This window comes from Mycteria americana, chromosome 5 (genome assembly GCF_035582795.1).
Source record: "Mycteria americana isolate JAX WOST 10 ecotype Jacksonville Zoo and Gardens chromosome 5, USCA_MyAme_1.0, whole genome shotgun sequence".
NCBI lineage: Eukaryota > Metazoa > Chordata > Aves > Ciconiiformes > Ciconiidae > Mycteria > Mycteria americana.
The window spans coordinates 34,659,489-34,682,088 of record NC_134369.1 but is presented as its reverse complement, the minus strand read 5'-3'; the positions used below and the strand labels follow the sequence as shown (position 1 = coordinate 34,682,088).

Sequence of the window (22,600 nt, the reverse complement as noted above, 5' to 3'; positions counted from 1 at the left end):
TTGTTTTCAACAGACCCAAGACAGTTCAACTTACAGGCCTTCACAAAACAACTTTTTAACCTGTCAGTGAGAGAACACTTTATTGTTTGCCTCCTATGTAGGCTTCCTTGAGTAATGATTTGAGATAAAGGTTTGACTTGAGAATTTTGAAAAATATTTTCTTCAGGTCCTGAATAGCTGGTCCTTAGTCTTATATTTCCTATTTTGTATCAGTAAAAAGATGCAGAACTCGATGTTTTTCCCAGGCCTGGGACCTACATGGTTTTAAACAACATTTAGTTATTTAACTTTACCAAGGAGTAGGAAAAAAAAATTAAAAAAAAAAATCAGATTCTCAGTACCTGTCTTGCTGTAGATATTTCTAATGTGATACCCTTTAGTATCCAACCATTCTGTGGATATAAAGTTAGAAACTTAAAATTGAGACTTGTGATTCTTTACAGGATACTTTAAAATTAGTTTCTTCTTTTGGTCACTGAAGCTACAAGTCAAGAAGGTCATAGAAAATCCTCCCTAAACTGTCAGATTTTGTCTGCTAGGGTTACTTTCATGGTTTGATCTTTCTGTCCCTCAGAACCTAGAACTTACGATATGCTGCTGCTTGTGAATTATATCTGAACTACTTAACAGTTGTGTAAAAGATTGTTATTTCTTCATCTTTTATTCCTTAAGATGGAAAGTAGATTATATATACAGGTTGGGACATACTATTCTCTGTGTTAAAATGAAGTGGCATTCATTTATCTTTGCATTCTTAAGTCCTGGAATTTGCAGAGGTTTTGATGGTTCATACAGTTACCCATTTTCATTTAAAACAAAACCCAGTAATTTAGGATCAGAACTTCTGAGAAGTGGTGTGGGAAAATGAGTAAAATTTTCAGATGTTGTTAGTGGCAGAAAACCCAGAGGTGAAATGCTTGGCCTCTCTTACGTCAGCGTGGCTGGTGTTAGCTTGCTCCTGTAACTCCAGACAGGCAGTTAGGCTCAGATAAGCCTCACTTAAAATGAGTGAAAACTTACAAATCTTCTAATCTGTAAACACTCTTGGCTGATCTCTGCTAAATAAAAATGGAAAGCCTGAATTGGCTTGTGTCCATTTCTACAGTGATTAGAACAGAAGTACAAGAAATCTTCTGACCATTGGTCTATGTAACCTCTATATTTAGTCAGGTCAGAGTCACTGAAGTAGAGATGTACATAATGGATGTTTTCCGTAGAAATAATAGTAGAAATACTTCAGTGATGTTGAGTTAAATGGTGTGTGTGATACCCTAGAACTTAAACTGAAGAGTACATTACCAAGCTATATTTTTCATATTCACCACTTTTTCAACTATTTTGTTTCCTCCGTAGTGTTTACACTATGTTTCCCTATAGTATTCTTCATTGGTCTCCTGCCTCAGGTGAATACATTTGTGATGTATCTCTGTGAACAGCTGGATATTCATGTCTTTGGTGGCAATGGTGAGTGTTTTATGTCAGTGGCAAAAGCATTACATGAGGAGCAGCCATCGGATTAGTAGGCTAGTTAAAAAAATTTAGTAATTACACTATTTGTATTCCTACCCTCTAAACATAGAATACTAATTGTATTTTTAAAAAGGCTAAATGTCTTCTGATTGATTACTGAGAAATAGAATTACTGTCCTAGTAAGTCAAGAAGTATACTCTCTTCCTCAACTGGTTTCTGTTGCGGTTGTTAACCATTCCCATGGTAATGCTGCTGAATAAATGAGGAGGCAAATAAAGCCACATAAATTGCTCTTTAAAAAAATCATTTGTACGGGAAAATAGAAGTAGTTGCTGTGGGCTGGGTTTTTTTTCTATGTCAGAGGGGTGTTGCAACTAGGGGGCTGATATATTTCTTAAACAATCTGAAGTATTTTGTATTCTAACCTAATTACATAATACTGTTTTAATTTTTCTTTCTTTTCTATGATATTCAGCTACCACAAGCCTGCTTGCAGCACTTTACAGTTTTATCTGTAGTATTGTGGCAGTAGCATTGTTGTATGGACTGTGCTATGGTGCCCTGAAGGTGAGCAGAATTTTAGACACAGCATACACTAATGTTTTGGGTTTTGTTCTCTGCTTCCTTGTATCTTAGATACTTAAATATGCAGAAAGTGAATTAGAAATATTGGTCTGATTTGGTAGGGTTTTATACTTGCTCAGCTGTGATGTCAATAAAGGAGATGCAATGCAGGAACAAAGCAGATTTTTTGCTTTTAAAAGGTGTATGATTTGTGCATGTATTAACAGGCTATTTTTTTGGCCAAAAACACATGACATTTACCATCAGTTCCATTCTACATTGGTTCTTGGTGGGAAAAAAAAAAAATCATGTAAGTGGCTTATTTCTAGCATAGTCTTCATGTATTGGTTTGTTAAGCCCTCAAAATGGCTCATGTGAGTATTTTTTCCAGTGTTGCAAACCAGAAATAGTCTTTTCAAATTAATCTTTACTTGAAAAGAAACCAGGAAATAGTTTGTAGTCTCAAAGTGAAGATGTGTGCCTATCTAAAAGGTATAGTTAGCATGCAAAGGGAGGGGGGAAGCCCAAAACCAACAGCTTTTCCTTGCTGGAAATGCCATTCTGTTTGAAAAGAGTGTGGTGTTGGTTCTGTCTGTTGGTTTCAGGTATGTGTCAATAATCAAATGCTCTCAGTTCGTGATTAATTGTAGCATGTGCGCCTTCCAACTCAAAGTTGACTGGCTTTTTTCCACTCTGTCACAGAGAGTAAAAAGTTGCTAGAGGAGGTACTCCCATGATGCTATCACCCGCAGAACATCATTAGCTTTCTGTGCATTTGTCTCATTAGTCTTTTGTAAACACATCTGTTCAAGATAAACAAGCTTTAGCAAAGAATCACTGTCTCATCTTTGCAAATCCAGTACAGATCATGAAAACAAAAATAAAACCACTGGTTTAATCTGAATTCAGCACATTAGAAAAAAATAAATCTGAGTAAAAACATATGTAACTTTCAAAATTAAGAAGTGACTAAACACAACTCTCAGAACCTGTGGTCTCAAGGAATGCAGGAAATTCTTCATAAGGGTTATGAAAACTGATGACTATTTAATGATTAAGATGGTGTAGGCTTAAGGGATGTACACTATGTTAGAGTTTCTGATCTATAGTTAGACATTGTAAATATTGAACAATATTTTGTACTAAAAGTCCTGTTTCATTTTTGTGGAATTGTAGTTAATTTTTCCATTCTCTTATTATGATATACATAATTCTTGTATGTCAGATAAGTGTTATATACTTTGTCTCCTTTTTATTAACACTTCATTTCTGTCTCTAGGATTCTTGGGATGGGCAGCATATTCCAGTTCTCTTCTCCATATTTTGTGGTTTGTTAGTGGCAATATCGTATCATCTCAGCAGACAAAGTAGTGACCCTTCTGTACTTTTGTAAGTGACTCAGTTTGTGTCCCTTCCCCAAGGAAGAAGCAAGTTGCAAGGGAACGCTATTTATAATGTTAGATAGTAGTACTGTTTGAACTGGTAATCACCAACATTATAAAAAATAGTATGATACTGGTTCAGTAGTTAGAGAGAAATTCTCAGATTTTGCACCTAGTTCCTCCTCTAATGACAGCCTTTCTTTGTGACTTCTGGTAAATCACTTACATGCCAAAATCTGATTTAACTGCCTGCTGATGTTCTCCAAAATGCCGGTCAGGTGCCATCTTTCTGCTGGTGTGTTTGTGCTGAACAACCTGTACCCATTCTGTATTTAAAGAGGTGCTCAAAGCACTAGTTTAAGCTGAAGTCCCCATGTGGATTTTTTGAACTGTTTCCCTCACTTAATTTGTTACTGTGTTCTTATCTTGAATGTACGCTTAAAGCACTTGTTCAAATAATTTCATCTTTGATGCAAAACAATAAGGATCTGTTTTGATGATGAGCATTCCTGTCTAGCACGGGGAAACGTGCATTCGTGTTGCTATTCTGAGTTGGAGTATTGATCTGATGATGAGAGTATTTCTGATTCAGTTAATAATTATGTGTGTAAAACAAAATAGTTCCAGTAGGAGAAACACCTCCCACAGAATAGCCAATAGAGGCTCAATCACATACCTGGGTTAGATAGAGCTTGAACTTGGATTTAAATTTAGGCATAATGTTGAATGGATTTGATGAGCAGTAGTCTGGGGTAGATAGTGAGGGGCCCCTTCTGTGAACAGGGAGATTAATGGTTCGTGAGTGTTCACACAGAAAGAAAATTCTTACCTTTGGGTTGACAACTAAACCTTGTCCTGTTACTCTTAGTTCAGGTGACTTTACCCAGTTGGTATGAGGTCCTTGTCCCTAGATACCTGTTCTTTTGTTCTTTCCAAGTACTATAGCCTGGATGCTTATGTTTGACCTGCAGATTCACCTGTTTAGCCAGTTGTGGCACAGTTAAGCATTGCAATACACTGCAATATGTAATTGTCTTTGAAGATCTAGGGCTCATTCTGTAGTGAGCTTCCTGTCCATAGAATGAAATAATACATATTTCTGTACCACATAGGGTATTGTAAGAACAATCACATTGAGGGGTTGTGAGACGCTTAGGTATGGCTAGTAGCGCTGCATATGGTCTTCTAAAAGCTTAGGGATAAGTTTTTTGGGCTTTAGTACCAGGAAGGTCTGCTAAGAATTTAGTAGTTTGGTCAGCATGGCTAATTCATGAATTAATCACAGTAGTATAGATTTTTTGTTGTTGTTGCTGTTGAAGTTTGAATTAAACCAAGGAATTCTTGGTTTTCTAATTGGTGTTGACAAATAGACCGCTTCTGAACTTTGCACCAAGTTACATTTCTGTTCAGTTATTTATGAACTAAAGTTTTGTTTCATGAATACTGAGAACTCCACTTAAAATTCAGTATTTGTTCAGTTACTCCTGTTGGAACTGGAGAAACTGCTGTTTGAACAACATCTGGCTACTTGTTTTTAATGGTGGTCATTGTGTGCAACCAGAGAACTAATTATTTTAAAAAGTTGAGAACTCATCTTTGTTAATTTGCTCAGCCATGTGAAAGCATTAACATGCCAGGACTATTTTTTCTTGTAATCAACTTGTAATAGAACTTTTGACTTCGTTATTCTTCTAAAACCACATAGAATAATACATGCTTTTCAGAGTGTTCTTTTTTGTCTGTCTTCAAGCTCTTTAGTGCAATCAAAATTTTTTCCTAATTCTGAAGACAAAAACCCCGAGGATCCTCTGTCTGAAGTAAAAGATCCTTTACCTGAAAAGCTTAGAAATTCTGTGGTAAGTAGGCTTTTTAATTTTATTTTATTTTTTTTTAATTCAATCTAGCATTTACTTTATGTTGGTTTCTGTAGCGTTGGTCTGGATCTTACTTAGCTCACACACTTGTTAATTATCATGGTGTTGATTAGAATGGATATCAGAGCATTTCCTTTAAATCTGCAGATGAACCAGTTTACTATATGAAGAGTATAATGCTTATATTACAATTTAAGTTGTTTAAAAGGAGGCATGTGAGAGAACTGGAATTACCTAGTGTGAATTCAGTGAAGTATCACTGAGGATTTTCTTCTAGCTCATATGATAATAATAAATGATAACTTGCTTTTGTGCAGAGGTTAGTGGGAAAGAGTTAATGGTGGCAAAACTATATTAACTCAGTATTTCTAGTAATTGTGAGCAAGAGCTTTGTGCATGCTGTTCCAGAAGCAGAAAATAAAAATAGTGGAAAGTGTTGTGGGCTGTGTTGCCTTTTTTTTTTTAAACAGCAGATGTAACCTGTTCCATTGACTTCAGCACATACCTTGAATTTTTGGTACAAATTCACTCTAAATACTCATGAAAGTAGTAATATTTAAACATTATTCTTTTTCACGCAGTGGAGCAGTAAGTAAAAGACTTAAGTACCTTAGTATGTTTAACTTGTACAAAAGAACGTTGGACGTTCATTTAACCTTATGTAGGGCTTGGCTGCAGGGGAATAACAGTATAGATGGGTTTCTCCTAGTGTAGTAGGCACAACTGTGACAAGGTGCAGTGTGTGGAAACTACAAGTAAATATTTAGAGCAGAGAAACTGCAATTGTTTTAAAGCTTAACAGGGAAGAATGACCGTAGGAGCTGCAAGCTCCTCTTTAGCTCTCAAACTGTGTTGTTAGTCACCAAGGGGGTAGGGCTGTTGAGGATTATGATACAGTCTTTCTTTCAGTGTTTTTTTAAATCTGGACTTATTGATTTAAAAAAAAAATAAACGTATCCCAAGAAGTTAAAACCTTGCAGCAATAATTGCTGTGTGTAATTATTTGGCCGATTTTGGAGTAGTTAATCTTTTAATGTTTTTTCTGGGCTGAAAATAATACTGTATTTACAGAGTGGGAACAAGTCTAAACTTGGAGACTCGGAGTTGTAATGGCCCTAAGCACATATTGCCCCCTTGTGACTGAGTCTAGCATTACTCGTTTTGTTATTTTTTGCCTGTTATCAACAGCTTGTCTTCATTTTTTAGGGGTAACAGAAAATTCATACTCATTCCTCAGGGTCATTCCAAAGCTATCCTTTACCCTTCTGCAAAGGAGGGGGGAAAAAGGGTTAAAGAGCCTAGTTGTTCCACCTGGTCCTTAGCTCTGGCTAGGCAGCTGTCTTCCAGAGGTCTTAATTGTCCCATAGTCTAAGCAATTCTTTGATCATAAATGGGAAGTTTGGTTAGCCCTTCCAGCTGTTTCATCAGTGCTGTAGGGGTGTCCTTATAACCCCTAACAGTCCAGAATGAGAGAGAGTATATATTGGGTATATTAATTTCACCTGCCCCAGTTTGGGTATGCATCTTTCTACTTAACTCATTTGAACTAATACTCTTAGCCGTAAGATTTATCTTGTGAAATTTCTGATAACTTCAGTGGAAGTAATTAACACTTGCATAATTTGAAAATCTTTAATCAGTTTCAGTGTTACTGCTGATAAGCATTAAGAATCTGAAGAAGACAACCAAAGCTGGTATTTTCTAAAATTATTTTGTTTTGACTCCCCAGAGTGAACGACTGCAGTCTGACCTGATTGTGTGTATAGTCATTGGTGTACTCTATTTTGCAATTCACGTCAGTACAGTATTTACAGTTTTACAGGTAAGGTGTTCCATCATGTCTGCCATTTGTCTTCTATATACAAATACTCTAATGTGATATTCTTATCTGTGTCTGTCTAACACTTATTCTGGTAGTGCACCGGGTCTCCTGACTGGTTTTAGATGGTCTTTAAATATATAGTGTGACAAGTACATGACTGAAGATCTTCACGTTCCAGTTTTATGTGCTCCAAAAATCTTCTTCCCCTGCTCTTTTCTAGTTTCTTCTTACATTCTGGATTTTTATTTTAGTCTCTGACACAAAATGCCCTCTTTTGCTTCATCTATCTCAGTTAAATAGTGTCAGGATCATTTTGGAGTAAGGAAAAATGAAACTTTAAAAAAAAGAAAATTTAAAAGGTTTGATTTTTAAAGATTGAGGGGCTGAACCTTGACTCAGCAATTGCATGCTAACATGGCTGTTCGTAGACTATAGTATAGGGGAGTACCCCTTTACTGGAATGGTTATTTATACAGACCTTCAAAGGGTGTTTGAGTTTCAAGTTTTTCACTTGTCAGTCTAGCTACTATTACTGCTTTGGATACTTCTAATGTGTATATATGATTCCTACTTGATGATGATGACATGGGACCAGATCCTGTGCTGGAATTTCTTTAAGTAGAGACATTTGCCTAAAGAGTTGCAGTTACTGAATTTTTTATTTTCGTATTCCTGTAATGCAACCATTGGTTAGTTTATGAACAGCCTTATGTCAGGCAAATGAAAGTTTCTTGCATGTATTTTAGAAGGATTTTACCTTCCCACTGCTGCCTACAGTTAAAGCAAGAAACTAATTTTAAAAAGCACGTGCATTTAGGTAGCTTCAGGTTTTCAGGTGAAGTGTCCTACTTAAGCAGGTGTACTAGTTTTTTCTAAGAAAAATATCTCTTCTGTTGTATGGCTGGACTTCAGCGCTCCTCTCGAATGTTGCTTTCTCCCATGTTTGAGAAACTTGGCTATATGCCAAGTTGTATAGCTGAATAGGCTTAGGCTTCACAGAATTTCTGAATCAAGAGCTTATAACAAGGTAATGCAATCCTATTTTTGCTAGGACATATCTAGAAATGTAGAGAAAATTTTAATGTATAGAAAGCATTACTGTGAAATCCAGTCTTCATACCATGTTAATATAGTAGTATTTTGTGATTTATGTGAAAGTTTGGTCTTGGTGGGAGGCTTCTTATTCACCTTCTCAAGAGAATACAAGACGAATGATTTGTTTTTCCTTATGCTTTATACATCCTTTTATCCAGCAGATGAAAATTTAAATTGGGTTCAGCCTTTAGAGAATAATAGCTTTATCATTTATAAAATGAAATGCAGATGGGTCAGAAGCAATGGACTATGAAGGAAGATTGGTGTACTATTTTTACTTTAAAACACTTCTCAACTTAGTGAAAATTTGTTAGAAATAGATGGTTTATTCTCTCACAGGCATTTCTTGTTTGATTTTAAAGTTGTTAGTACAGCTTCTCATGAAGAAATACATTCCCAGCTTACTATTACAGGAGCACCTGCCTAGATGGTGGAAAAGGTATTACATTATTAGTGTATGAATTTGTTTATAAAACACAAACCTTAATTTCTTCATTTTTTTCTTTTTAGCCTATTTTAAGTTATGTTCTCTATGCATTGGTGGGTACGGTAGGCTTTGTGACCCATTATGTTCTGCCTCAACTCCGAAAGCAACTTCCTTGGCATTGTTTTTCTCACCCGCTGCTGAAAACCAAGGAATACTATCAGTTTGAAGTCCGAAGTAAGTATCATCCATGACACTTTTTTGAACTTGCTGTAGTTGCTGACCAGCTTGTGTTGCCAATTGGTACACTTAACCTCTTTTCTTTATTACTCTCACCACTGGAGTATTTAATGACATCTAATCTAGAAATGTCTTGGTTTCTCAGTTCCTCATGCTTTGATTCCATGACATTTTATGTATCTCTTAACTGATGATGGTAATATATTACATGTGCTAACATTATCTCACAGCAGTTCCATTAAAGCACAGTCTTCAAAATCTTAAGTTGCAAAGTTTGTGCTAATGATTGCCTTAATTTTTTTATAAAGGTAGTGTGTTTCACTAGGTATTTCTTCAAGATAGTAAGTTTTCAAATGTTGTAGAGGATTAGGTATGGTGAATGCTGTTGGAGGTTTCATCTTGGCATGGATTTGATTCTTAATGGTATTGTTGACATGTTTAACAACAGAAAGTAGTGCAAGTGGCCTACTAGTGGAAAACACACTAGGGGACCAGTCTTGCTAGTTGATCTGCATAGACACGCACTTGCACCTTGTGTTAAAGTCTATGTTTTCATGAAATCTTTCCCTGGAGGCTGTGGAAAATACCAAGTTAGTTACACTGCTGATCATTTTTCCAGTATGGATAAATGTAGCAGTAGATTGTGGGGTCTCCACTGTTGCAACATTTTTGTTGTTAACAGCAGAGTTAAGAAATTTCTATCAAAAATGGCTTAGAAACAACTGAAGCTATTTTGTTTTTTCCTCTTCAGTTAGTTTTCAAGGTAAGACAGTAATGAAAAGAAAGTAAGCGTTCTGCTGCTTTCAGGAACAGAGAATTATCAGAATTGATTCACAAACTTCCTACCTTTGTAGCAGCTATGCGGTGTGGTCTTTTCACTGATTTCTAAATTGTGGGCTTTTTTCAGTGATTGGGTGTAAAGATGGATAAATATGAATAGTAATTGTAATACTATCGCCAACTCTATTTGGAGGAAGAAGTGAAAAGTGCAATTGTATGCCTTAGATTTTTAATCTACGAAACTAGAGATGCTACGGTTGGTGCCCTTTTGCTGATACCCGACTTCAGTATTTCCATATGTAGTAGCAGTGTTTTCAGGAAAGATGAAAGTCATACCCAGTAATGTTAAATACAAGTTTGTAGCATCTCCCAGTTTGGTTCCTGTAACTTAAAGAAAATTCATGCCATGTCAATGACTAGTTGTCCTTATGGCTTCTGCTGTAGAAAAGGAACTTCAGTTTTTGCTGGGGCTCATCTAGGCATGTGCAGTCATTCGTAGCAATGAAGAGGGGTGGGCCTTTTTCTAGCCTCTTTCAAATATATCTTTAACCCTTTATGTATGCGGCAGTGTTAAACATAACTTTTGACACAGGCTCTTCCAGCCTATATTTGTACCGCCTTGTAGAAGAAATTTTCTCATTATCTTCATTTGCATTAATTCAAAACATAGCAATCCTGTTATATATTCTGCAATTATTGTAGAAGTTTTAAAGAAGTTCTTAAGTCTCAGACATTTGTGTTGGCAGGTTACATATGCTCTTCTGTATTGTAGAGTTGTAAGCCAGAATGGTTTTGGTTTGAATATAGTTGGAAAATATCCTTTTGCATGAGATAAAATGCGTAATGTCATACAGCTTCATCAGTATCGATGTTGAAATTATTGAAGAGGTGGCAACCCAGTTTGTTTCCTGCCATGTGCAGTAAGCAAGTAGCTTGCAAACTGTTATATTGTAATACATTTTGTATAGATGTGTAACAGTGCAAAAACTCTACTGATTCTACCGACAGCAGCTTAGAAGGACCTTCTCTTTATTTTGGTTAGATAAAACTATGAAAGTCCAGTATGAGAATACGGTTAGTGTTTGGCTCCACAAACTACTTGGATCAAGAACCTTTATTCTGTTAGCCGAGTTTGATTTGACAGTGCAATCTCACTTCTTCTTTTTAATACATCTCTTGATAGATGCTGCACATGTTATGTGGTTTGAGAAACTTCACATTTGGCTCCTTTTTGTAGAGAAGAATGTTATCTATCCATTGATAGTCCTCAATGAGCTTAGTAGCAGCGCTAAGAATATTGCTAGTCCAAAGAAACTGGATACTGAGTAAGTAGAAAAGGCTATCAAGTAATCTGAGTATGTCTGCTGTGGTGGGAAATGAAATAGTGAGTTCTGGCCTCAATGGGAAGACAGTTAATGCTATTGCCTTAAAACTAAGGCAAGGAATAAATAAAGTTTTTCTTTAATTGAAAGCTCTTCTAGAACCAAGTCACCTTGCTGACTTAAACTGAATGGACTATTACAGTATTAAACTAGGAACCCACACAAAGATAAATCATTCAATTCATAGCATATACTATAAAGATGGCAGGTTGCAGAATTATCTAGTAGTGTGATATCTGAATTTCCTTGTTGATCTTCAGAGTCTACGATATGATTATCTGGACTGCAAGTTCAAGATAGCGACAATACGTTCTGGTATTTTATCAGGTGTAAACTTAAGACTTGTGTAACGTTCCCTGAGTTGGTGTGCCAGCTTGCAGCCCCTCTACAGCTTTCTGCTCTTGTCAAGGAATTCCCCAGGCCTTCCAGCCCCTAAGTATAATCCGTATCCAGATGGAATTGCACACTGCCTCTTAAATTGAGCCTTAGTTATAATCCCTTGAGCAGTGTGTCTGACTGTCTCAGCAAATGAGTGTTCAATAATAGGCCCTGCATTTTTTTGCCTCAAAGAACAGCGACTAGGTTGCTTTTTTGGATTTGAAGTTCTATTGATTTAAAACAGAAGTGTTATAGGGAAAATAAATCTTGAAACAAAATGGAATATGTATTTGGTGGTGGTGGTGGATTTTTTGGGTATGAGTTTTTTGGGGTTTTTTGGTTTTGGTTTTTTTGGTTAAGTTTAATAATCCCTCTAGCTAGGAAGTTCTTGCTTTGGGTTTATTACTTATGTCACTACAAGACCTTTGGGAGGAATATTGCCATTACATTACTTTAACATTATTTTTATAACTGTTTGATCTGTCAGTTACTATCTCTGAAAAAAGAATATCACTGTAAGTTTATCATTAAGTTGTGGTTCCCCCAATATAAGATAGAGCAGTATAGTCATGCAGAAAGTAATGATAATCCAGTGTTCATTAACATCATTTTGCTGATTAATCTAGAGCACTTCTAGCATTTTTGCATCTCTCTTATATTCATAACCTAAATTAAAGACCAGGTTTCTGTTCAGAGTAAAAGGGTATTTCACCTCTGATATTTCACCTTTTCTTTTTTTTGTGAGACTCTTACAAATAATGTTAATCCTTGAACATTGATTGGCTTGAGAATACTGATAGAAAGACTTGGATAGTAACCTTTAAAAAAAAAAAAATCTGAAGTTGTCTTTTAAAAAAAAGAAAACAAACAACCCCAAACCAAACCACCCCCAAAACTCCAAAAACAAACCCAAATCTAAACCTTGAGTTTGAAGAGATTGGCATTGCATGACAGCAACAATTTAGGTGGTCTTTAAACCCCTTTCAGACAGCAGATAAGTAACTGTTTTGTGTGAATTTCTTATACAGGTTGGGTGCTTTAATGATCACAATAGCTGGCTTGAAGTTACTGCGTTCATCATTCAGTAGCCCAACGTGCCAGTATGTCACTGTTATTTTCACAGTGCTCTTCTTTACTTTTGATTACAAAAGTTTTACTGAGACCATGCTGCTAGATCTCTTCTTCATGTCCATACTCTTCAGCAAGGTAACTTTAACTCTCTATTTCTAGGCGTTTCAGGTCATCCAAAAGGGAAAACAGATAGTCCTAACTGATAGGTAATCTTCCAGATCATCAGTCCTATTGGTACTGTAATCAATATGCTATAAGACAGCTAAGACTTCTCCTTCCCAAAGCACTTACGTTTGCTTGAGAAAGCATATGTAACTTTCTAAACATCTCATGAGTTTCTGTTAGTAGAACAATGAAGTGCATATTATGTTACTTGCTTCCTTATTACATCCTTTTTGTAAGTCTCAAGGCTTCTGGTAGACCATTAAGAACTCTAGGGTGACCAGTAAATTCCTCAGGATATTTGTGTACTGCAAAGCAGGTTGATTCTCAGCCAAATCACTAAATTATTCTTTTTTTTTTTCTTCTTTTTTTTCCTGTAGCTTTGGGAACTCTTTTATAAATTGAGATTTGTATATACCTACATTGCTCCCTGGCAGATCACATGGGGATCTGCCTTCCATGCTTTTGCCCAGCCCTTTGCTGTGCCACGTATCCTTTGAAAATGCAGACTTTCTCCTGAAGCTGTATATTTATAACTTCTGAATGTTGCATTATAATGGATTATGTATTATGGACTAAATCTACTGAATGAACAGGTTTGTCTGCTGAGTATTTATGAAAAACTGTGCACACTTTCTGCCTTGCTAGAATGCTACAAATTATACAGTAGCAGATAGAGTAGGAATAGAATTCTGACATAAAAGAAACATGAAGCAGGAGTTATTTCATTCTGAAAATGACACAGCTTTTCTTCTGACAGTCATTCTCTTTTTCAAGAGTCACTAACTATGGTTTTAGTTCTTGACTTTTGCATTGGGTAAGTAAGCTTCTGTAGACTGGTTTGAATAGAGTGTTGAGTTAGTATTCTGTGCAGAATTTTGAGAAAGAGAATGACCACCATGTCTGGTGCCAAATTTTCACCTATTTCTGTTTTTAAAAACAAAAATAATCCCTTTATTGCTGGAGAACTGTAAAGATACTTTGCTGCAAAACAAGATCTCTAAGAATTTTTATGCCCTTAATTAGTGTTGCTGTCTATTTCGGGTACTATCACAGAAGCTTGAAAAAAAGTAGTTGTTGCTTGGCTTTCCTTAATTCTGTTATCCTGCAGATTCTGCAATGTTGTTTGTCCAAGCAGCTGTGTCAGCTTTCTTCTCTACTCCACTGAATCCTTTTCTGGGAAGTGCAATATTCATCACTTCATATGCCAGGCCTGTCAAATTCTGGGAAAGAGACTACAAGTAGGTGAAATAAGACCTTTAAAGATGGTGTCCTTTGTTTTTAATAATGTAACTATGGCTAAACGTGTTGGTTTGGTGTTTTGTTGGTTTTGGGGTTTTTTTGCCTCCAAGTGCTGCTATTTTTTTTCCCAGCGAAAACTAGTTTATAGCACTGAAAGTTTTCAGTGAACTTGTTTCTGAAATACTGTAGCAGCTGGTTTTTACACTAGCAACATTTGCTTTAGCTTCTTAAGTAATTTCTACTTAGACGTATGCCATCCTGGTAACTTTTTCAAACATAAATATTATAGTATTGTGAAGTGCAATTTTAATGAGAAAGTGAATTTACGTACAAAAAGGTTTTGGAGGGGGCAGTTCATAACTGTGTTTGACCTGTGTTCATTATGTCTCATTTCACAGCTAAAACTGGCTAACCTTCATACAAAAACCTTTAAAGTAAATCTTTTTTGGTCAAGGTGGGATCAGTAGTAAAAGATTCTTCATGTCAGATTATACCTCCCTGTGTTTTATTTCTCTGAAGTCCACTATTGTTTATAGAGCATCAGACCAGTGAAATGTTAGATAAACAGCATAGGGTAAGATGAGCGGATAGTTATTGTATTTATGGAAAATTAATTTTTCATTTCACTGTTTTATTGCTTTTTTCCCTTCTAACACTAGAACAGTTTAAATACAATGTTCCAAATCTTATGTTAAAGAGTTAAGGTTGTAACTTCAGCCAATGAAATAATAATTTTCTGAAAATTACCCCTTCAGTAAAGTCTACTGGAAGGTTAGCTGTGCTGATTTAATTGTTTTTAAGTTTATTTATTTGTCACATCTAAAGCTTTGATACCTATCTAAGAAAATAGATACACTTACATCTAAAGCTAAAGGTTTTTCTGTGGCTACCTACTATGGACAAACTTTATTAGGTATTGGATCATAATGCTATTATAGGCAGAAAATACTTTTATGTATGAGAAGAGCCGCAAATTTGCATATAAAATTATTTTAAAATAACTCTTTGAAACTATTTCAGCGGGAATATTTTTTAACAATTTTTATTCTGTTAGCAGTTTATTTTCTTAGATTTTCTTACAGTGATAAATTTTGTGTTAAGTATGCTTTATTTTATTATTTTCAGCACAAAGCGTGTGGATCATTCAAATACAAGACTGGCTTCGCAGCTTGATCGAAATCCAGGTAGCTTTCCTAGTCTGATTTTGGTGGGTCTCTTTTTTTTTTTTTTTTTTTTTTTTTTAATATTGGTGTTTTTTCAAATGTAAATGGCTCTTATAGGATTTTTATAAGATTTGTGATCAGTTTGCCCTCTGATCTTCTCCAACCCTGCCCAACCTTTCTGTTGTTCTGTCTACTGTTATTTTCTCCTCTATCATCTCTCCCTTGCTTTAGTCTTTAGACTCTCCTGTAAGTTTTTCTTGTTTCCCCCTTACCTTTATGTGTGTCTGCTTTACTTCTTTATTTATAGTTGTAAGATGCATTAAGCTGTTTTGCTTTTTATTCTTCTTAAGTAATTAAAAAAAGCCCAAACATTATTTGAGGGTGTCTCAATGTCATGGTGATGGGACAAGTACAGCAGTCATTACTGAGGTACCTCTGTGCTCATTTGCTTTTGCACTTTATTATGTGGAATAGATTGATAGGAGATGCATGAGTGGAACTGAAGGAATAATTTGGAAAATGGAGGAGTGACTAAGAAGGAAAAAAATTTGGTCAAAAATACTAAATGTCACTTAGCATTCATTTGGAGTAGTTGCCCCTTAAAAAAGGGGGGGTGGGGTGCAGAGAATAACCTTGAAACAATTTGCTGTTAAGAAAAGTGTAGGATTCAATGTGAAGTGATAATTGACATTTAAGCTTGATGTTTTTCTGCAGATTCAGATAATAACCCAAACCCAATCTTCCTGCAGGTTCAGATGATAACAACCTGAATTCAATCTTCTATGAACATTTAACCCGTTCTCTTCAGCACAGCCTGTGTGGAGACTTGTTGTTGGGTCGGTGGGGAAATTATAGTACTGGGGACTGCTTCATCCTAGCCTCCGACTACCTCAATGCACTAGTACACCTTATAGAGATAGGAAATGGCTTGGTCACCTTCCAGCTGAGGGGGCTTGAATTCAGAGGTGAGCATGTTACACTTCCTTAACTGTCTGTACAAAAAAGTGGACTTCTGCTTTAGAAACTTTTAATTATTTTCAGTTCCATCCTGTAAATTAATTGCTTTGAAAATGGGCTGCAGGGCATCTTTATGCCCCTGTCACTTGTGAGGAAAACTAGCTTGCTCTAGCAGAGTTGATGCTAAGTCTCTCTCTGCATTTTAGTGCAACATGGCTACCATAAATGATTCTTAGAGACACCTAACTAAAATGTGATCCTAGAGTGATAAATTAAGCTATCCGAAACTTTTGTGTTCATTGGCAGATAGTTTACTTGGTGTTACAGAAATGTAACTGGAGATTGGTTGGATTCTAAACACTTTTAAACACAAGTCAACATTAAAGCAATCGTATAAAGTGTTCTACTCTTTCTTCTTTTGTCTATTTTCTCCTAAGGAACTTATTGCCAGCAGCGAGAAGTAGAGGCCATCACTGAAGGTGTAGAGGAAGATGAAGGTTTTTGTTGCTGTGAACCAGGCCATCTTCCTCACATGCTTTCCTTTAATGCTGCCTTTGGGCAGCGTTGGCTGGCTTGGGAAGTGCTTGTGACAAAGTATGTTCTGGAGGGTTACAGCATCACTGACAACAGTGCAGCTTCCATGCTTCAAGTCTTTGATCTCCGGAAAATTCTCACCACTTATTATGTGAAGGTATGATTTGGATCAGTACCACCCTTGGGGGGAGGTAGGCTGGATTACACCTGGGAACTGCTTAATGTCTTGAACGTTTAATGTGTTTCATATGAGGATCATCGAATGTGATACGAATTATAGATGTATGAAACACCTTCATCAAAGGAGGACAGAGTTTGCTGTACTGATGATTACTTGATACTCTGGTGCATGAGCAGGACAATGACCTTGTAGTCTAGAACAGAGACAGGACACTTTCTAGCTGAAGCTGGAGTAGAAACTTGAAAGCTGTTACCCAAATGTAATAGCTGTGTTGAAAATGGAAAGTTAAATAAATAGTGTGTTTCTCTTGGAGAAAGCCTAGCTGCTTTAGTGTTTAAAAGCTGTCCAAACCTGTCTTTGTTTCTTTTTAAAAAAAAAAAAAAAAAAGCGCCATGCAGTTGTAAGAGGACTGTAGGCCTCAGATGCCTTCAGATAATGTTTACTAATCCAGGTCTTTCATAAGCTACCCTCTGAGACCTCAAAAATTTCAGGTTGAAATATTCCCAAGTTACTTATACACACATACACACACACACGTTGTTGTTTTGTTTTTGTGTTTTTCCCCCAAACACAAGAGTGTTAAAACAGTCTTGTCTTTTATTTAGCATTTGAATTCTTTAGAAATTCAATATCTAAGCCTGCATGTTAACTAGATAAAAATTCCTATGTATTTGTTTGTTTTTCTGCAAAATTAGTGAGAGTCCTGTCCTGTCCTTTTTTCCTTTCCTTATTCCTTCAGTGTGTGCTTCAGAAGTCTTGACAGTCTCTGAAAAATATGCCTGTATACAAACCTGTATTTGTGTTTTCTGTGCAACTTTGTTGTATCTGTAAGCTAAATAAATGCTACTATGTAGCATACAGTTTAGCATATGTAGCTACACAGTTTTGTTCATTACTATGAAGATAATACAAATGATTTGGAACAATCGAGATGGACTTTTTTTTTAAATTGCAATACTGACTCATATTTTTAACTACTACTGTTTCAGGGAATCATCTATTATGTCACAACATCCCCCAAGCTAGAGGAATGGTTAGCTAATGAGACAATGCAGGAAGGACTGCGGTTGTGCACAGACCGCAATTATGTTGATGTAGACCCAACATTTAACCCCAATATTGATGAGGATTATGACCACCGTCTAGCAGGGATCTCAAGAGACAGTTTCTGTATGATATATTTGAACTGGATAGAATATTGCTGCTCTCGAAGAGAAAAGGTAAGTATGAACATCTGAGGAAAGCCATTCACTATTTTAGGATGGTCTCTTTTTTTTTTTTTTTTTTTTTTCCCCCCTGTTGGTTTGACTTACAGGCTGGTTTAATACTGATTTTTAAAATAAAGATCTATAATTGAAATATTAATTTGTAGTTTACTTGTTTTGATCTTCTGCTCTTGAAATGTGAATTTAAATAAATTCTAAGTAGTGTATTATTTAACCTGTTCATTAATGAATTTTCATTTACCAGCTCAAATGAATCAGTTGAATCTTAGGCATTTATCTACATACAAAAGCGTATGTTTATAGAATTGGTGTTTTGTGCTTAGATGTCAGTGTTTACAAATCATTCCTAAGTTAAACAAAAAAACCCCACAACAAAACAAAAGCCCCAAAAGCCCAAATACCTATTGTCAGCTTATAAGACTGACTGCTTCTTTCTTAGTGGTCATACTATACCATTCCTTTGGACCACTGGAATTGTTGGCTTGTGAAAATGGTCATCCCATATTCAACTCTTTTCCTCTCTTCAAATCCTTCCACCTTTTAAATAGAAACATTAGTATGTTTGTAGAGGAATGCCTTGACTTCTTACTGTTTACAAAAAACTGTATGTGGTCTAGTCAAAACTGGTGTGGTAGGTACATATGCACACCTGAGTTTGTGTACCTTTGTATGTGTTTGGGTCTTTTTACTCCTTCTGGCAGAACATTTTTCCATGACAGTTTCTTTACTCCATTCACCTGACTATTCCTTTTTTCTTTTGTTACTACAAGCCACTGGATTCAAGTAAAGACTCGCCCCTGGTGACATTGTGTTATGGACTGTGTGTTCTAGGGCGGAGAGCATTGGGAACAGCTTCACATCATATGTCTAGGTAATAAAAATATTGTTGTTGTAAGCTTCCCTTCCTCAAAATCCCTCAGGGTTCCTAGGTTAGGTATTAGATGAGTACCTCTTCATAAAAGGAACAGACATTTAATGTCATCTCTCCTTAAACTGGACAGAAATGCTATGTAGCCTGTCTTTGTTATAACAGCCAGTGAAATGTAACCAAAGAACAGCAAATGAGGGAAAACTTGAATTTGAGCATTTTGTTTTGTCAGACTAATGCAAGGTGAGAATTTTGGTGTGGGTAAGCACCAGTGATAACTGATGAATAAAACAAGAACTGGTTGAGTTCTAAAAGTGAGCTCTGTTTCCTGCTCCAAGTATGTGTCCTATATGAAGAGGACAGCTTCTTAAAATGAAGAACACATGTCTTGATGGAAGTTAGATCAGACTGTTGTGATAAGTTTCACAGTTTAGCTGGCTCTGTGGCAAGCAGTTGTGTTTTGTACAAATCTTCAGCTCAGCTCTGTCATCATATGCCAGCCTCTTTCTTGCACACTGACAGCCTCAACTTACTTTAGAAAGCCAATGTAAAATATAGTCGTATGTTTCAGGAAATCACAAGGTGATGGTTTAAAAAGAAAATAAAAAGAGGTGTAATCAGATGTGGAAGCTATTGGTCAGCTGGGTGCCAACTGTATAACCTGTTTTACTTCACTTTCATGGAAACTGTTGACTAATTCTTCTAAGTACCAGCTGATCGCCCCCTGAAGGTCTTGCAGATATGCAGTCGCAGGAGTGATCAGGGCATATTTGATTTTTCATTCTTAAGTTAGCTTAGTAAAAGGAAATTATGCCTTTAAGCATGAGAAAGTTGTCAAGACTTTTATTCTGTACTAAAGCATGCACAACTGAAACTACATATCCTCCTTAACTGGTCCATTGTGGTGTTATAGTCTCTGAAAAATTTTCTCTTTAAAAGTCTTCAGAATGAAGTCGGGCATTCCTCACAGTGTTCCTGTTTACTTTAGTCCATGTAAATAGTCTGTTGCATGTATGGTTCATTCATTACCTGTTCAGTGCACATGGATATTTAGTGTCCAAGCTTTGCTTACACACACATCCTTACTCATATGTTCTCTTCTCCCTGTCTTATCCTGTAAGTTATCTTTATAGAGAAGAACTGTGTGCCTTTCTGTATAGCTTAGTATTTTCTGCTCTTGTCAGTGATAATTGTGGATATGTTTGTATTTCTGTTAATATTTGGGTTGGTTGTTTTTTTCTTTTTTTTTTTTTTTTTCCCCCCCTCCCCTCAACAGTAATCTGGAATCCTTCCTGTATGGCCTGCATGCCCTATTTAAGGGTGACTTCCGTATATCTTCAATTAGAGATGAATGGATCTTTGCTGACATGGAATTGCTGAGGAAAGTAGTGGTTCCTGGAATACGGATGTCACTTAAGCTACATCAGGTGAGAGATTACACAGGAAGATGTGTCCAGTTCTTTTTATTTCTGAGTGTTCATTCTTTTAAAAATAAGAGGCTGGGAGAGAGAAAAAAGAGGAACAGAATAAAAGGACGCTTGATAGAGATGGACAACTGAAAATGAGGGAGTATCATGTCTTGTCCTTTGTTTCATTATAGCTCATCTGGAAGGTGATCATAGAGGAAAAAGGAATGCAGTTTATGCTCAGAGCTTGAAAATTACATCAAATGTAGATCAGAGAACATGTCAAGCCCTGTTTCATATCCATCTAGAGATAATTCCCTTATGAACAGCCTCTCTCTTCCCCTCCCCACGTGTATGTAATTTGTTTAAAAGGTTATCATGCCATTCAAAGCTGCACAGCCCTCTCCAGCTGCCAATGGAAGTTGTTTTTCTTGTTCTTTTTTCTTTTTTTCTTTAAAGCATTGTAATAACAGACACTTTGGCATTACTCACTGATCCCATCAGTACGGTTTCAGGTGAGAATGAGAAGGTTGCCTTTCAATAAGCTCAAATTGGGGTTGGTCTTTATAGTGAAGTGAGGGTGAAGATGAACAATCTCAAATTCTGTCCAGCGTGTCTATTAACTAAGCTCAGCAAGTGCAAGAAAGCATGTACTGAGTGATAAGCACTCTGTGAGGGGGGGAAGAGTGTCGGTACTCTAGAAGAACAGATTGCTTGAAAATCATAGCAAGTAGGCAAATCGTAGTTGCACTTTTTAAAATAATAAAGTTGCATTTTTTTGCCTTCATTGCGGAGTCTAGAAGTTCCCCAAAGCTTGTAGTGATCTAATCAACTCCTTCATGTAACACAAATTCCCCAAACTTAGCAGAATGTGTGTAAGTGTTAGGAGTACATGTAGCAAAGTAGAATGATTACAAAATCATTGTTGAAACCAGCAGAAGTACCGCTGCAGCAATTCTGAAGTGTTTTCAGTATATTTGGGTTCTGTGCAGAATGGGCTTGAATTAAGTCAGAGAATGAAAAGTGAGAAAAATACAAATATCTCTAACAATAGAATAAGTTTTTTCTGAACACTATTGTATTAATCTATAAAAGGTGACTTTATTCACTTGCAGTGCAATAGCATATTGAGGCTTCAGCCAGTGTTGGGAATTTAGCTATTAACCACTATCCTTTTTAACGAGAAAGTAATGTGACATAATACTGAATTGAACTTGCAAATTTTGTGTTTTTATTTGACTGGCAGTAATTTAAGTTGTGTGATAGTATCTGATGCTGAAATAGTCTGTCATCAGGTATTAATGTGAACTTTTTAATAGAAAATACAGATAAACCTTATTGTTTTTCTTCCTGTTGCTATTTTCATATAATACAGTCTCAGTGAATAATCTTAAGTGTGTTTTACACTTGGAGACTTGTGAATAAGCAAAGAAGCTGAAACTAAAATGCTTCTGCAGGCAATATAAATAGATATAAATCTAGTGTAAAATTCAACTAGAAATTTACCTGAATCAGTAACAGGCAGGTCCTTCCAATCATTTTGGTTTTAAGTTAAAAAAGGAAGCAAACAGAACTAATCTGTTGGAAAATAGGTCACCTTTAACAATGTTCTTCAGTAGGTATCTGATATTTTTGATGTCTTTGTGCAATGCACTGAGCCTTTCAAGAGTTTGAGGTGTGAAATGTTTGATTTTTATACATAGTTACATCTGAAATGTTAATCATATCGTACTGAACATGTGTTCTTGGGAACAGGATCACTTCACTTCTCCAGATGAATATGATGATCCTTCTGTCCTTTATGAAGCCATAACAACCCATGAAGAAAATCTAGTTATAGCACACGAAGGGGACCCTGCTTGGCGGAGTGCAGTTCTTTCCAATTCTCCCTCCCTCCTTGCTCTGCGTCACGTGATGGATGATGGCACCAATGAATATAAAATCATTATGCTGAATAAGCGCTATCTCAGTTTCAGAGTCATTAAGGTAAGCTTTGTGCACATTCCACAATGTGACAGTATGTTGTGGTACATTTTAGTAACTATTCCGAATGGCTACTTCAACTCAAATCATTATTTTTTGTTACTGATCTGTCATTGCTAGGGCTGCTGCTTCTCATATAGTGGAAGTATTTAATCAGAAAATCAGTTACTGACTTAAAATACCTTATTTCTTATCGCATTCTTAGATTTGCTTTATTCTCACTGTTGCAGCCTGTGTCCCTAAGTTCAGCCTTTTAAAGAAGTGAATATGCTTGCAGTTCTGCAGTGCAATATTACATACACTCGTGAAGGCCTAGGTATAGCAAAGCAGTCTTCACACACTCTCGTTGTTTCACTTTGACACAGCCTTTCTACTTGGCTTCTGTCTGTCATCTT

At 36.2% G+C, this 22,600-nt stretch overlaps 1 protein-coding gene across 9 annotated transcripts in view; it reads left to right on the top strand.

Moving 5' to 3' along the window:
- The window catches only part of PCNX1 (pecanex 1), a 94,456-nt gene that overhangs the window by 57,329 nt on the left and 14,527 nt on the right, over positions 1–22,600 (top strand). For 8 of the 9 annotated variants that reach the window (XM_075502890.1, XM_075502893.1, XM_075502891.1 and 5 more), the window contains 17 exons: positions 1,354–1,464; positions 1,947–2,038; positions 3,315–3,424; positions 5,168–5,273; positions 7,021–7,113; positions 8,719–8,869; positions 10,836–10,977; positions 12,441–12,618; positions 13,026–13,134; positions 13,757–13,886; positions 15,013–15,071; positions 15,800–16,015; positions 16,445–16,698; positions 17,712–17,942; positions 18,719–18,819; positions 20,093–20,243; positions 21,978–22,208. In XM_075502890.1, the coding sequence (XP_075359005.1) occupies positions 1,354–1,464; positions 1,947–2,038; positions 3,315–3,424; positions 5,168–5,273; positions 7,021–7,113; positions 8,719–8,869; positions 10,836–10,977; positions 12,441–12,618; positions 13,026–13,134; positions 13,757–13,886; positions 15,013–15,071; positions 15,800–16,015; positions 16,445–16,698; positions 17,712–17,942; positions 18,719–18,819; positions 20,093–20,243; positions 21,978–22,208 (2,465 nt within the window). Of the gene's footprint in view, positions 1–1,353; positions 1,465–1,946; positions 2,039–3,314; positions 3,425–5,167; positions 5,274–7,020; positions 7,114–8,718; positions 8,870–10,835; positions 10,978–12,440; positions 12,619–13,025; positions 13,135–13,756; positions 13,887–15,012; positions 15,072–15,799; positions 16,016–16,444; positions 16,699–17,711; positions 17,943–18,718; positions 18,820–20,092; positions 20,244–21,977; positions 22,209–22,410; positions 22,542–22,600 lie in introns of those variants that run through there. The other variant, XM_075502898.1, reaches the window with a different exon arrangement.